General features: G+C 38.1%; 1 protein-coding gene across 2 annotated transcripts in view; it reads left to right on the forward strand.

The window, feature by feature from the left end:
• Positions 1 to 10,867: 10,867 nt before the first annotated feature.
• MANBA (mannosidase beta) overlaps positions 10,868 to 16,235 on the forward strand; it is an 82,262-nt gene continuing 76,894 nt past the window's right edge. Inside the window, exons 1-2 of one of the 2 annotated variants that reach the window (XM_016159082.2) lie at positions 10,998 to 11,121; positions 15,746 to 15,808. Coding sequence is in view for 1 of the 2 variants with exons in the window: in XM_016159081.2 (XP_016014567.1) it covers positions 10,945 to 11,121 (177 nt within the window). In the remaining variant the exon portion in view is untranslated. Of the gene's footprint in view, positions 11,122 to 15,745; positions 15,809 to 16,235 lie in introns of both variants that reach the window. The other variant, XM_016159081.2, reaches the window with a different exon arrangement.

A 16,235-nucleotide genomic window follows, 5' to 3' on the forward strand; every position in this document is an offset into this window, starting at 1 on the left:
TTTTTTCTTCTTGCTCCTTTTTTCAAGATATTTTCTTTACCTTGGTTTTCTAAAGTTTGTAACCTTCCTAGATGTAGTTGTATTTTGTTTTGTTTTTGACATTTATTCTGCTTGGTGTTCTCTCAGCTTCTTAGATGTGTGGTTTGTGCTTTGACATTAATTTGGGATGAATTCCTTGTCATCGTTTCAAATATTGGTTTTCTTTCTCTTTTTCTTCTCCTTCTGGTACTCCCATTAAGCATTTATTACACCTTTTTAGTTGTTCCACAGTCCTCGGATATTCTGATATTCTGATCCCCAGTCTTTTTCTTAGCTTTTCAATTTTGGAAGTTTCTGTTGGCATATCCTCAAGCTCAGAGATTTTCTCTTCTGCTGCATCAAGTCTATTAGTAAGCCCTTCAAAGGCATTCTTTAGTTCCATTAGTGTTTTTGAGGTCCGATATTTCTTTTGATTTTTTTCTTAGAATTTCCATCTGTGTGCTTACATTGCCTATTTATTCTAGCATGCTGTCTGCTTTATTCATTAAAGTCCTTAACGTAATTATAGTTATTTTAAATTCCTGACGTGATAATCCAACATCCCTGCCATGTTTGAGTCTGGTTCTTGCCCTTTCCCTTTAGATGTTTTTGTTTTTTGTTTCTTATTTATTGTCTTTATTATTTTTTGTAAATTTTATTGAAAGCCATATATGATGTGCAAAAAGGAACCATGGCAAATAGGCTTTTAGTGATGTGATGGAAAGGTTTGGAGAGAGAGGAAGCTTTCTATGGTCCTATGATTAGGTCTCAGTCTTCTAGTGAGCTTGTGCCCTGGACTGTGAACTTCACAAGTGCTTCTCATTTTTTTCACTCTCTTAGGTGGGGCAGGATGGCTAGAGGGGTCTGGAGTTCAGTATTTTTCTTCTCCTAGGTTCTTTAGCCTCTCATAAAACTCCAGCAGCTAAGGCTCTGATAAAATACTTTCTCTTGAGGGTAGGCCTTGTTAAGAAGGATAGAATGCTCTGATATATTTCAAAAAGGTTCCTTTCTCCCTACCCCTGCTGACACTATGAGAGAACTGTTCTCCAGTCTTTAATGTGAGAGCTTGGTAGAGCTCCCGGAGGTAAAACTCACAAAGTGTGGGTGACCCCTTGAGACTGGACTCCCGTGATGGTTTTACCTGACAAACTAGTTCACGCAGAGCCTCCAGCAATTTGTTAATTATAGTTTTTTGCTTTCCTACCATAGTACTGGTTCCCGTGGAGCTTTCTGCTCATGGGTTTTTGATTGGTAAGTGGTGATTCTCTGTATCCACTTGTCTATCTTTCTAATTCTGGGGGTAGCAGTTTTTCCCGTCATGCCAATTCTCTGATGAACCTAAGAAGAGCTGTTGATATTGTTTGTTCAATTTTTTACTTGCTTTTAGGATGGAGTGACAACTTCCAATCCCCTAATGTGACAAGACATTAACTGAAGTCTTTTATTTCCTTGACCCATGTAATTTTTTAGAGTAATTTTAGAGTAAATTCTAGAGTAAATTTAGGTTAACAGCAAAATTAGATGGAAAATACATAGTGTTCCCATATACCTCCAGCTCCCAAACACTGCACAGCCTCACCTATTATTAACATCCTCCACTAGAGTGATACCTTTGTTACTATCAATAAACACATCATTATCACTCAAAGTCTATAGTTCACATTATAGTTCACTCACTGTGGTACATTCTATGGGTTTTGACAAATGTATAATATGTATCCCCCTTTACGGTATCATACGGAGTAATTTCACCACCCTAAAAATTCTCTGTTCTCTGCCCATTCATCCCTCCCTAACCACTGGCAGCTACTGAACTTTCTACCATCTCTATAATTTTATCTTTTCCAGAATTTTGTATAGCTGGAACTATACTGTATGTATCCTTTTCAGATAAACTTCTTTCACTTTGTAATATGGGTTTAAGTTTTCTTTCTGTCTTTTCATGGCTTAATAGCTCATTTCTTTTCAGCACTGAATAACAGCCCATTGTCTGGATGGACCACAGTATTTTTACCCATTTACTATAGAAGGACATGTCGGTTTCTTCCAAGTTTTTTATAATTATGAATAAAATTTCTATAAACATCCATGCATATATTTTTGTGTAGACATAAGCTTTCAACTTCTTTGGTTAAATACCAAGTAGTGTGATAGTTGGATTATACGGTAAGTGTACGTTTAATTTTTCTAAGAAACTACCAAAGTATTTTCCTATGTGGCTGTACCTTTTTGCATTCCCATGAGCAATGAATGAGAGTTCCTGTTGTTCCACATCTTTGCCAGCATTTGGTGTTGTCGGTGTTTTAAATTTTGACTATTCTAATAGGTGTGTACCTCAGTGTTCTCATAATTTGTATATTTCCTTGATGATTTTTGATGTGGAGCATCTTTTCATATACTTATTTGCCATCTGTATATCTTCTTTAGCTCATTTTTTAGTTGAATTCTTTGTGTTTTTATTTTTGAATCTAAGAATTGTTTATATCAGCTTAATGGGGGATACTTACAGCCTATAGTCATAAGTATAGGGGATTAAGCAGACACTCTGAGTCATTTTTCTTCCCCTTATTATAATTTATGAAATTATCTCATAGAATTGAAACATCTATGGCTTTGGTATATACCACAACATTTTAGTGAGTTTCCCAACTTCACATATTTAGAGATGAAGGAAGCCTGGTCACATGAGCCAAAAGCCCTAATTGGCCACCTGGAGCAGAATATTGACTCTGCATGACATTTAAACTCTGTAGGCTTTAGTTACCTTTTTAAACCAGGAAACTATCACTTGACCTAAATAATCTGAATTCTGGGAAGTATCAAAAGAGATGATCAAAATGAAATCCGTTTAAACAGTGTAAGGTTACAAAAATGGGTGACTATTTTTAAAATTGTATTTGATTCTGTGCCTTTAAATTATGTAAGCTGAGAAGTTTTATGACCGTTTCAAAATAAGATTTATTCTTCCTGGAAATAGTGGACAAAAAATAGTTCTATAATAAAATGAAAATTTCATCACGTTGCTGAACTCAGTTTCAGCAGCTTGCTGCTCGGGATCCAATAATCCAGAGACAAGACTTGCTGGGAGGAAAGCAGGTTTATTTAAGAGTTGTCACCCTGAGACCATGGGAGACTGCTGCCACAAAGACCATCTCGACACTTTGGTGCTGGCAGGGGTTATTATAGGGAGATGGCTGAGTAAAGGACAAGAGAGAGATTCTAGAGCATCATCCTGGATGGGAGGGAGAATGTTTCTAGGCCAACTATCTTGTCTCCCAGCCTTGGCTCTGTTTCTCATGCTACCTGGAGTGGCCCAAGGCCATCTATTCTGTTTCTCAGCCTTGGTTTGTTTCTCAGGCTACCTGGAGGGAAAGTAAGTGGAACAATGGAATTAACAAGAAGGGGATGAGGAGCTGCTCCCTTCTGGAGGGGTGCGAGCCAACTCCGCAAACTATCTGTCCCTCCCTGTATGCTCTGATAAACATCGTGAAGCTGGTCAAGTGAAGGTCTGGGGAGGATTTTGTGTTCCGAATTATAGCACTGAAATCAAGCCAGATTCTTTCAAAGTCTGTTCCTAGGGTCGTCAAGCAAGCAAACTGTTTATCTACAAGTTGAGCATTAGTCAACATGGCACTTCTAGGTGCATGAAAATGAGAATGAGATTGTAAGGACAAAAACAGGGTTACAGAGTTACATTATGAGGTTACAGTCATAAAGCTACAGTAATCCCAGTTACACTCCCCACTGTCATTTCCTTATTTCAATTTCTATGGAAGTTTTGTTGATCTACCTGCAATGGACTGGTTGGGCAATAATTTATCATGAGATGCTCAAACTTGCAATTAGACATGGTGTTCAGTTCCTCTAGTGAGAGGAAGAGTCCCGAGGTGCATTCCCTTTCTAATTTTCAAGGCTAGTCTGCATAATTTAGTTATACTTATGATTATTTCACACATTCTGTAAGACATTAGTACAGTTGAGCATAACTTTACAATTCCTCTTAGAATAGATTTTATTCCCAGTGGTTAAAAAGAATATAAATTGGAAAACCAATCTCACATGCCTTGGAACAAGAGAGTGGGCATATAAAAGTAGAAGGGTAAAGACAGAAAAGACAAGCTATTATATCAGGCGAAGTCTGCTCGAATCAGAGAAAGAAGCTATATCGAAGAAGCAGAGCCTGTGTGTGGTCAGTGTGGGTTACAATTCCTCCCCGTCTCTGGCTTATTCTTCCATCTTGAGGGAACAGGGGCGAACACCACTCTGGCTGCTTCCTGCTGAAAAGGGGCAGAGTTGGAGGTTTAGAGGAATGAAACTGTTGAAAATATTCTTTAGTTTCCAGTTTAAATTTCTTTTAAAGATTTAATCATATATATTTTTATATTTTGGTGCTATTGATTAACAAAAACTAGTAAGTTTCAAGTGTACAATTTAACAGTAAGGCATATATATATATCGTATTGTGTTTACCATGAATACTCTGTATTCCCATAATGTTCGCTTTTTTCCTGGGAGCTCTGCCTTCAGTTCTGAAGATGAGATATTTAATCAAAAACATACAGCCTCGAGCAGAAAACGTAATTTGATAAGGATTATCAGTATACTGCATCCCTGTAATAACCCACGAAGGAGACCTCCCACTTCAGAGGAAAAGATTGTCTAGTGAGTCTTTCTCACAGCTTGTAGCTAAGTAGCCTTCTGCACGATTCTACTTATTCTAGCCTCCACGTCTCCCGAGGTGTTAATGTAGATTTAGCATGTTGCATAGACTCCTTGTTCTGCCAGCAAGTAACTTAAGGCAGTCCTGTTGTCTAGGACCTGAGCTGAGGACTCTATCTAAGGTGGTCTGTTGGAGTCTTGGAGCTTGAGCAGTAGAACAAACCAAATGTCTGACTATATAGGTTAAATTCCATAACATCAGGTATTTAATAAAGAGATATGTCTATGAAAATGAAAGAAAAACAAAGGTTAACAATCAGAGCAAATTATAAACCAGCTTCTGAGACTGTAAGGCTGTCATAAAGATTCCTAGATACAAGGCTGGAAGCATCTTCTGAGGTTTGAAGTGTGCCTGATGATGTCATCAGGTGCTAAGGCAAACTCTCCTCTGGTGTGGCTTATGCAGCATTGGTCACTGAGACTGTTTAAACATGAGCTGTTGTGGCAGGTTTTTGAACTTTACATCAAGCCGACAAAGCCATTGTTAGCCCGCATGGCTTTGGGGGGTGAGGATGGGGCGGAAGGCAGTTTTAGCTCTCAGTGATTTCTAGCCAAAGGATGGGAAAAAAATAAAAAATTGGAAACATGCTTGGAGAGTCCCAGACAGGTACTAGCGGAAACTAGAAGTTGGGATCTAGTTCAATTTACAAGTAGAAAACAACATAAAACTCAAAAAAAGAATAAACAGTAAGACTCATACCTACAAAGGTATAATTTCTATTGAAACATTTATTTTCTTTCTCGAATTTTTATTTTTTATTTTTGCCAAAGATAGCCATATTAAGACTAACTTATTTGTAAATAAGTTGTTTCAATAAATTTAGCCTGATCATTTAAGTTTGGCAAGAATATCTGTTAACCAAATGGGCATTAAAAAAATAAATAAATAAAGCCTACAGCATCTGGTGTTCGTGGATGGGAGACCATCCAAGTACTAACCAGGTTCAACCCTGCTTAGCTTCCAAGATCAGATGAGATCCACAGTTTAGGGCAGCATGGCAGTAGACTATATAGGTGCTTTTAATTCTGCTTGGCTGGAATCTTTTACAAGGAATCTTCAGAATGAATTTAAAAGGCCTCACGAAGCCAGAAAAGTCAAGGCCAGGACTTGCTGTCAGAGGATGCCTGCAATACCTTGTGGAGGATTTGATTTGATATTTGAGTATTCATTTGTTTGGATTTTGTCTTTGTTCTGAACTTTGATTTTAGTTTCAAGATGGGCGGCTTCATTTCAATGTCAAACCAGAGAGTTCGCTGGGTCGCCGTTTTGGTGATTGGTCAACTTATAAGCCAATAACTACACAAAAGTGATTTTCTATTGTAATACTACGTGGCCTATGTATATGTGATAAATCCTGAAGAGAGGTAGCCCCTAAATTGATTCTTAAATTATTATACTACCTTGCAGTCAGAATTATTCTGTTTAAGGTCTGGTAAATGGGATGAGATCTACTACATCAGGGTGTTCATGTTACATATCAGAATAGACCTCTTCAGAGAAAATGTATGAATGTGAGTAAATGAGATATATTAATGTTAATTACATACTTTTAATTGTCGCTAGAAGTCGAGGTTCTAAGGGTCGTGAACTATAATTACTATGGAAGGAAATGTATTTTCAGTGAAGGAAGGTACAAAGTATGGAAATATGTTTTTGAAGGAGTTGGGGAAAAAAAAGTGTTTTGTCCTAAAATAAACTTGGTTATTTTTAAATGAGCAAGAGGAAACAAACTAAGAAGGACTAGGAAAGCTGTAGAAGACTTTTGGAAAAAGAATTCTGAGAAAGGAATTTTTACATGGTTAAGGTAAATAATATTAAAATAAATTCAATAGAGTAAGTCAATTAAATATCAAAAGTAAGTTGATGAAAAATTAGAGTTGAATTTTCTCCCTCTGCTAAATAGAACCGAGTTTCTAGGATTATTGGTCTGCTACTGACATTATGAAAAAAATTTTCTGCCTAGGACACTATGATTCTGTGTTTCATCAAAATATTTTTCTGTGTTTTATGTTATCTTAATCAGGTCCTTGGCTACTTAAGGAAATTGAATCTCTACAATAGTAAGAACTAAGTTTTGCTAATATTTTGTAAAGTTCTGTATTTATATTTAAAGTTTTCTATTGTCGTTTTGAGTAAATGAGTAATTTAATATTGTTTCAAAATAATATGATCTTCTGGTCTAGCATGTTTGACAAATTTCCCAGGGTACAAAATGTAAACCAAGACTTTTCTTAACCTGGAAATGGCTTGGGTTAGACCAGCGGACCCCCGCAATGCCTCAAAGACTTGTTCTCTTTCTTTATGAAAGAGAAAATTAAAGTAATTTGGCCTGTTTGATATACTAAAGTTACCTGAGAAGCTTTTTTAATTGAAGAAATAACAATTATATTGTATTTGCATGTATCATTCTTATTATTAAAGTGAATTTTCAGATTATGATCTCTAGTAATCTGCAACATCCTGATATAGTTTCTATTTGTAATTCTGGCCTGTTTCTTAAAATGTACATTTTAGGGAGAAACATTTCTTTGTCAATTACATTATAATCAGACCTATTACCATGTCATTTTAAGTTTGTCATTTACAGACAGTCATCATTTTACTGATACTTTAAGAAATAGGTTTCATCATTAGAAAGACAGAGAGGACTCTAACCTATCCCAAATACAAGCCTCTGAGAGTAAATTTTTAGATTATACCTTAGAACGAACAGATTTATAGAACTCTAAGGAATAACTGTATTCATGAAATGCTGGCAAGTGATCAAGATAAATAAGATTAACTATATGGCACTGAGTGAACTATGGATGATTATATATTTATAAATTTTTATTAAAAATATTGCTAATTTTTAAAATCTTTTATTGTTCAAATAAAAAGAAAGTTGTTTTTTGAAACTACCTATGACTTAACAATTAGATAAATTATAAACAGAATTGGAACCTTTCCTTTTTCTCCCTGTTGACCCCTCTGGAATCTAGAAACTCTAAATGAGTATTTTTGTTTTCATGGCAATGTAATTATTTGCATAAGTTCAATAAGAATCCATTCTCTTTATAACAGGACAGATTGGAAACATGGTTTTTATTACCAAGACTTTGACTGGAATGTCATCTTGAGAGAGAAATAAATGCATAGACTTGGATATGACCAGGCAGCATTAAGGAATTAAGATCTACTTATGGAAGCCATAGTAATTATAGTTCACGACCCTTAGAACCTCGACTTCTAGCGACAATTAAAAGTATGTAATTAACATTAATATATCTCATTTACTCACATTCATACATTTTCTCTGAAGAGGTCTATTCTGATATGTAACATGAACACCCTGATGTAGTAGATCTCATCCCATTTACCAGACCTTAAACAGAATAATTCTGACTGCAAGGTAGTATAATAATTTAAGAATCAATTTAGGGGCTACCTCTCTTCAGGATTTATCACATATACATAGGCCACGTAGTATTACAATAGAAAATCACTTTTGTGTAGTTATTGGCTTATAAGTTGACCAATCACCAAAACGGCGACCCAGCGAACTCTCTGGTGACATTGAAATGAAGCCGCCCATCTTGAAACTAAAATCAAAGTTCAGAACAAAGACAAAATCCAAACAAATGAATACTCAAATATCAAATCAAATCCTCCACAAGGTATTGCAGGCATCCTCTGACAGCAAGTCCTGGCCTTGACTTTTCTGGCTTCGTGAGGCCTTTTAAATTCATTCTGAAGATTCCTTGTAAAAGATTCCAGCCAAGCAGAATTAAAAGCACCTATATAGTCTACTGCCATGCTGCCCTAAACTGTGGATCTCATCTGATCTTGGAAGCTAAGCAGGGTCGAACCTGGTTAGTACTTGGATGGTCTCCCATCCACGAACACCAGATGCTGTAGGCTTTATTTATTTATTTTTTTAATGCCCATTTGGTTAACAGATATTCTTGCCAAACTTAAATGATCAGGCTAAATTTATTGAAACAACTTATTTACAAATAAGTTAGTCTTAATATGGCTATCTTTGGCAAAAATAAAAAATAAAAATTCGAGAAAGAAAATAAATGTTTCAATAGAAATTATACCTTTGTAGGTATGAGTCTTACTGTTTATTCTTTTTTTGAGTTTTATGTTGTTTTCTACTTGTAAATTGAACTAGATCCCAACTTCTAGTTTCCGCTAGTACCTGTCTGGGACTCTCCAAGCATGTTTCCAATTTTTTATTTTTTTCCCATCCTTTGGCTAGAAATCACTGAGAGCTAAAACTGCCTTCCGCCCCATCCTCACCCCCCAAAGCCATGCGGGCTAACAATGGCTTTGTCGGCTTGATGTAAAGTTCAAAAACCTGCCACAACAGCTCATGTTTAAACAGTCTCAGTGACCAATGCTGCATAAGCCACACCAGAGGAGAGTTTGCCTTAGCACCTGATGACATCATCAGGCACACTTCAAACCTCAGAAGATGCTTCCAGCCTTGTATCTAGGAATCTTTATGACAGCCTTACAGTCTCAGAAGCTGGTTTATAATTTGCTCTGATTGTTAACCTTTGTTTTTCTTTCATTTTCATAGACATATCTCTTTATTAAATACCTGATGTTATGGAATTTAACCTATATAGTCAGACATTTGGTTTGTTCTACTGCTCAAGCTCCAAGACTCCAACAGACCACCTTAGATAGAGTCCTCAGCTCAGGTCCTAGACAACAGGACTGCCTTAAGTTACTTGCTGGCAGAACAAGGAGTCTATGCAACATGCTAAATCTACATTAACACCTCGGGAGACGTGGAGGCTAGAATAAGTAGAATCGTGCAGAAGGCTACTTAGCTACAAGCTGTGAGAAAGACTCACTAGACAATCTTTTCCTCTGAAGTGGGAGGTCTCCTTCGTGGGTTATTACAGGGATGCAGTATACTGATAATCCTTATCAAATTACGTTTTCTGCTCGAGGCTGTATGTTTTTGATTAAATATCTCATCTTCAGAACTGAAGGCAGAGCTCCCAGGAAAAAAGCGAACATTATGGGAATACAGAGTATTCTTGGTAAAGTGGAAACTAAAGAATATTTTCAACTGAATGTAGGATACTTTCATTTCTCTAGTTCTTGAACTCCACCCCTTTTCAGCAGGAAGCAGCCAGAGTGGTCTTCGCCCCTGTTCCCTCAAGATGGAGGAATGAACCAGAGAGGGGGAGGAATTGTAACCCATACTAACTACACACGGGCTCCACTTCGATGTAGCTTCTTTCTTTAATTCAAGCAGGCTTCGCCTGATATAATAACATTTTGACTCGCTTGCCTTTTCTTCCGTTACCCTTCCACCCTTGTATGCCTACTCTCTTGTTTCAAGGCATGTGAGATTTGTTTTTATTTCTTGTTTACTATTGGGAATAAAATCTGTCCTAAGAGGAATTGTAAAGTTAGGCTTAACCGTATTAGTGTTAACATTAGTGTCTTACGGAATGTGCGAAATAATCATAACTAAATTATGCAGACCAGCCTTGACAATTAGAAAGTGAATGTCTCCTCTGCGGGGCTTTATACAACAGAAAGTCATAGTCCACTAACACGATTAGCTAACTTACTGGGATATCTCTCGGCCAGGTCTGTTGCTGCAAGCGCACACGGGTTTTCTCAGCCCTCGAAACGACCCTACGAATTAGGTACCTTTAGTAAATTGTTTACTCTTTAAGGGCGGGGCATGCTCTGAGACCACTTTGCAGATGCAGGAGGAGGGAGTCACCCCCGATAGGCAGATCCTGCTGCGTGGACGGAGCCGGGGTAAATTTGACGGGAACGGAAGTGGCGAGTGCCTCGGAGTGTCGCTTCTCTGAAGCAGCGAGGAGCCACTCTAGCTGTGGTCTCGGTGTATTACTGTTTGTCCGCGAGCTCCCTCGGGCTTTGTGCCACTTTGCTCCCAGGGATCTTTGTCCACAGCTCCGTCCCGGGTTCAGACACCAGAGCAGAGGGAAGTGGCGCTAAGCGGGGCGCAGAGCTTAGGGACGCGAACTCGGAGCCGAGCAGGCGGCGGACGCTCCCGCCCTGCGCCTAGTGTCCTCGCAGCTCAGTTGACCCGGGGGCGGGACTGGCAGCGCGGGGGCCGGGCCGGGCCGGGCCGGGGCGGGGAGAGCGGGGTCCGGCTGTTTTTCTCAGTAGACCGTGGCCTCCGCGGCATCCTGCAGCCCGCGCCGCCCAGCCCCCTGCGTCCCGGCATGTGCCTGCGCCTGCTTCTGCTGCTTGCGCTGTGCGGGGCTGGCCCCACGGCCGCGGCGCGCAGCCTCAGCCTGCAGGGAACCTGGAGGATCCGCAGCGGGAACGGCTCGCTGGAGCTACCTGGGGAGGTCCCCGGCTGCGTGCACATGGCCTTGTTCCAGCGGAACCTCATCCAGGTACCGTGTGCGACAGCCCCCGGGAGCCTGCACCCGCGTGCTCTCGTGGTGAGGGGCCCGGGAACGGCCTGGCGGTCCCCCAGTCCTGGGTTTGGCACTGACTCCGCCAGTGCAGTCTGTGGTCTCGGGGAGAAACCGCCGAAGCAGTTTATGTACTGTTGGCGGAGAGCACCGGCTGGGGTCCGGGCTGGAAGGAGACGCACCGACCCGCGCTGCTGGGACCTCGGGAACTGGAAGGCGGAAGTTTAGATGGGGCAAACTGTCTTGCGATTGGCGGTTCACTTATTGCCCTAGTTCATTTACGTGTGGGTAGAAAGGACATTGTGTCACTGACAGAGCCTAAGGAAGGAGATTGCTGTTTTCAACTACCTGGAGACTGCAAGGAACAATAGTCGTTTGCTAAGTAAACGTTAACTATATTCAGTAATGTCTCAGGTTTTCATTTTCGTCGTTAGGCCTCGGGGAGTCCGATTTGGGATTTTGCAGCATGTAGGTTGGGGAGACAGTGTAAGGTTAGGTTTGTCAATGCAGTTGTAAAGGCTAAATAACTTTCAAGGCTAATTGGAAGGTGAAAAAAGGAGCTCTTCTCAAGGCATGTGGGGTGTGTGCGGGTGTGTGTGCGCGCGTGCGTGCGCGTTTGTCTCCCAGTAAATGCTCCAATGTTTAAACTCTTTGTGGAGGACGTTTTCCTGTTTGACTGTCTATTGCAGACTTTTGCAAACTGACTTACAATTTCCTCCACTGTTTTTGTAGTTCGACCTGCTGCATTTCCCCGTTCTTTGGGTCTTCTTTGACTGGGACCGGATGCACTCGATGAGTGATTTGCATGCATTATCCTAATCCTCATAAGAAATTTACAGAGTGCATCTTCTTATCTGCATTTTACGGATGACATGGAGTAATGGAGCCCAGAGAAGTTAGAGAACTTACCCAAGATCACACAGCAACTAAGTGGCAGAAATCGAATTCTAACCCATGCTGGCTTGACTCCATAGCCTGGGTTCTGTACTATGCTACACTTGCCCTGGTATTTTGAAAAACCATGTGTTTTTGAATCACTGTGGTTGACTGTCGAGAGCATCATTCCAAGTTTACTTAAATCACAGAATGATCGACTAGGGTTATGCAAAATCTTGGTCTGGTAGGCATTACCTTTTTTTCAAGAACGTATGTCCGGAAGGGAGTAGAATTGACATTGACTACAGTCCAGTTTATTTTTTAAATTGTTCTCAAACTTAAGTACTTTAATTATTTTTAGTTAACAGACTACATACCGTATAGACCTTGATGCTCTGAGGCTTCACTTACATGTGCCTTGAGAATGCCTGTATTCATTTTGCAGGGGCTCTCCTTGCCTCATTCCACTGATAGAATTAAGCAACTGGGAAATCATTAGCAAATCAGATTGTTCTGTGTTACAGGGCCACGTATCAGGAATCAGTGTTTGGTTACTAGTTAATGAGAATGAGGTCGTTCATAATATGAAATAACTGACTTTTCCTCATGGGAATAATTTATGGTTATCTGTTAAATCTGTTAATAATTCTTAGAAAAACTAAGTTTAAGGTGGATGTGGGTCTTAAATGGTAGTGGGATGAGAGATGGGAGAGGCTTTTTGGGGTTTGGAGTACTCCAGTCCTATTGAAAATAATTGTCTATATCAGTATCGTTATTGAATAATGTGATATTATAACACCTGCTTTGTTACAGCATTCCTTTTGGTGTTGACCTCGGGAAATATTCTATAGTTTAGAGCAGACACTGGCCTAAATACTGTATTTACGTGAGAGCTTGAAGTATATGCAGCTAAAGTCATTTATTTATTTATTCATTCACCTAATTATCTCATAAGTATTTATTCAGTGCCTCTCATGTGGCAGGCTCTGTTTTAAGTGCTTGAAATCTAGTGGTGAAGAAAACAAAGTCTTTGCCCAGTAGACACTTTACTGGAAAAGACAGACCATAAACAAATTAGTAGATAATATAGTGACAGGTGGTGCGCCGAAGAAAAATAAAAGAGGTTAAAAGAAAAGAATTAAGACTGGTTGGGAAGAATTGCTATTTACAAAAAAGTGGTTACAGATAGCCATTTTGAAAAAGTGACTTTTAAGCAGAGATCTTTTTGATGTGTTTTAAGGAGAAGTGCATTCCCAGCAAAAAGGAAAAAAAAAGATGGGAGAAGCCTTATGGTGGGGACATATTTGACAAGTTCTGGGAATAGTAAGCAGACTAGTGTGACCGGATCCCAGTGGGGAGGGTGATGAGTTCAAAGGAGACATGGAGGGCAGGTCATGCAGGGTTTGTAAGCAGTGGGAAACACTTTGGATTTTATTCTACAGGTGATGGGAAGCTACTGGGGACTTTGAACTTGGAGTTGCATGATTAGATTTGCTTTTTAGAAGGTCAGTCACTCTGGGTGTTGTGTTAAGACTATAATGCATCAGAATGGAAACATGGAGACCAGGTAGGGGACTATTACAGTTGTAGGGGCAAAAGATGATTTGTGGCTTGGACCAAGGTGGTAGCAGTGAAAAATGGTGGGAGTGTTTGTGAGGACATATTTTAAATGTAAAACCAACAGATTTTTTGTTTGTTTTTTTCCCCCCATTTAGATTGGTTGACGGATTGGATGGTTTGGATATGAGGTGTGAAAGAGGAGTAAAGGAAAACAAGGACTTTTTGGTTTCAGCAGTTGGTTAAGTGGAATTTATATTAAATGAGAGGATCTGTGGTCAGCCTTTGGTGTTTTATAGGTGACTGTGTTTCCTATTACACAATCTAAACCTTAGGTGTCTTGGAGAGCCTTTGGGCTCTCTCCTAAAGGTTATCATTCATTCGATCAGCCTACTATTATGCCATACACTAAAACAAGCATTGGAAATAAAAAAGAAATATGAATAAGACCCAGTCCCTATTTTCTAGTGAGACAGAAAACCTAATTTTAATAACCTTGTAATATGATGGACACTTAGATAAGGGAACTCTTGTTAGAAATGTCCTCACCTTTTTTGTGCTTAGTGTGGTTTAAGTTTGAAAGCTTTCTTAAATAAAAGATATGCTCATTATGCCAAAATTAGAAAATATAGATAAGTAAGAAGAAAACTTGGAAACCTGGCTTCAGAGATAACTACAACTATTAAAATTTAAAAATATGTATATCCATTTGACATTCTTCTAGGTACACACATTTATGATAAGTATTTAAATATACAGTTTGACAAACTTTTATTACTAAATATTTTGTGAAGTACAATAAACTTATTTCTACAAGCCATGTTTAATGGGTCTTATTCCATTGTGTACATTTGTCATCATTTATAATCAATCACTTATTGTTTATAGTTATCTGACTCCATCTTTTTTTCTATTCTTTGATGAAGGTATTTTGAGCTAAATTTTAGTTAGTGTACATCATTATTTTCTTAGACAAATTTTTAGAAGTGGAAGGGTGTGCACTTTTTAGTCTTTTAATATGTATTTCTACGTAGTTCTCCATAAAAGTTGTACCAGTTTTACACTCCTATAATCATTTTAAGAGTGCTTATTTTAGGTGCAGATTTGAGTATTATTTTAAAACAAAAATAATTTACTTTCTAGTGAGGTTAAACACTTTTTATATGATTTTTATATGCTTATTGGCGATTTGGGGTTACTGTTTCATGTTTCATTTGTTTTTCTATTGGTTATTCGTCTTTAAAAATGTAGATTGTTACATATTTTCAAAAATTTCCCATTTTTTAATAATTATATTGTCATATTGATGTTTTAAAGTTTTATATATTTAGAAATCTTGTTTTTTCTTTTATGATTATTTCTGTTTTGATATTGTGATTTGAAAGTAATTCCATCTCTACCAATTAAATAAATATTTACATATGTTTCTTCCCTTTAATTTCTTTATAGTTCTTTTTTTATGTTTAAAATTTTGATTCATTAGATTTTTTTCAAATGACTAGTCAGTCTTTTATATCCCATGATTTTAACAATTTCAGTTTTGTCCACTAATATAAAACATTACTTTTATCATGCACAATATTCACATATAATAATATAATTTTGTTATTCCCTCTTTTTAAATTCTTTAAAATAATTATAAATGTTTAATGTTTATTGTACAAAAATTAATGCAGAAAAATATAAAATAAAAAGAAGAGAAAAAACCCATAAAAAGCATACTATTAAGCAGAAGTAATCACTGTAAATTTTTCATGTATATTTTCCCAGAAATTTCTAAGTATATACAAACGAGGGGCCTATGTGTCTATAATCTATAAACAGATATAATAGAGGAAGTTGAGAAGCTTCCAGAGAAAATGAGACTATTACTGTCATTTACACAGTCTAATGACACACAGTTTGTTGATGTACACAGTAAGTAAGATAAATACCAATTATAAATAACTAGCCCAGGCCCCATATAGCATGTTTATCTCCTGGTTCCCATTTGGTAGGTAGCACTGATGTAATTATTGACAGCATTTGTGATGTCGATGGCAATGTTAGGTAATCATGAAACATATGGATTTTGGAGCCAAATTTTCTGGGTCTGAATCAGCGCTCCACCACTTAATAGCCATTGGACTCCTTGTGAATAAAAGGAATGATGATAATATCTGTCCCATAGGGTCCCAGTCGGTGGTAAGTCTCAGCTGTTGTTACTGTTGCAGTGATCATCCGGTGTAAAAATGTAAGTATACTTGGTGTGAGGTACACATTCTTTCATCCATACTAGAGTATAGGTGAAAGAATGCAGACCTTGGTATTAGACTGAGTTGGTTTTGTTCCTTGATGTACTTCTGCTTAGTCGTGGGACCTCAGGAAAGTCATTCCACCTTTTGGAGTTTTAGTTTCTTTCTCTGTAAAATGGAATTTACTACATATGTTTGTTATTAGTGTGTGAAAGCCTATTTCGGAAGCTGATATATAGTAAATGATCAACAGGCGATACTGTTTTTGTTTTTAGGATTCATGGGTTTGCTTAACAACTCAGTAACTTAGCATGGTCCTTAGTCATCAGATGTAATGCTGAACTGCTGTTTGCTTTAAATAGGACTCAGAATTTTAATATGAGCAAAGGGGTGGGGGCAGACCAATTTGGAACCAAATTAAGTTGG

The sequence above is a fragment of the Rousettus aegyptiacus genome, unplaced genomic scaffold (assembly GCF_014176215.1).
Source record: "Rousettus aegyptiacus isolate mRouAeg1 unplaced genomic scaffold, mRouAeg1.p scaffold_m13_p_10, whole genome shotgun sequence".
In the NCBI taxonomy this organism is placed as follows: domain Eukaryota; kingdom Metazoa; phylum Chordata; class Mammalia; order Chiroptera; family Pteropodidae; genus Rousettus; species Rousettus aegyptiacus.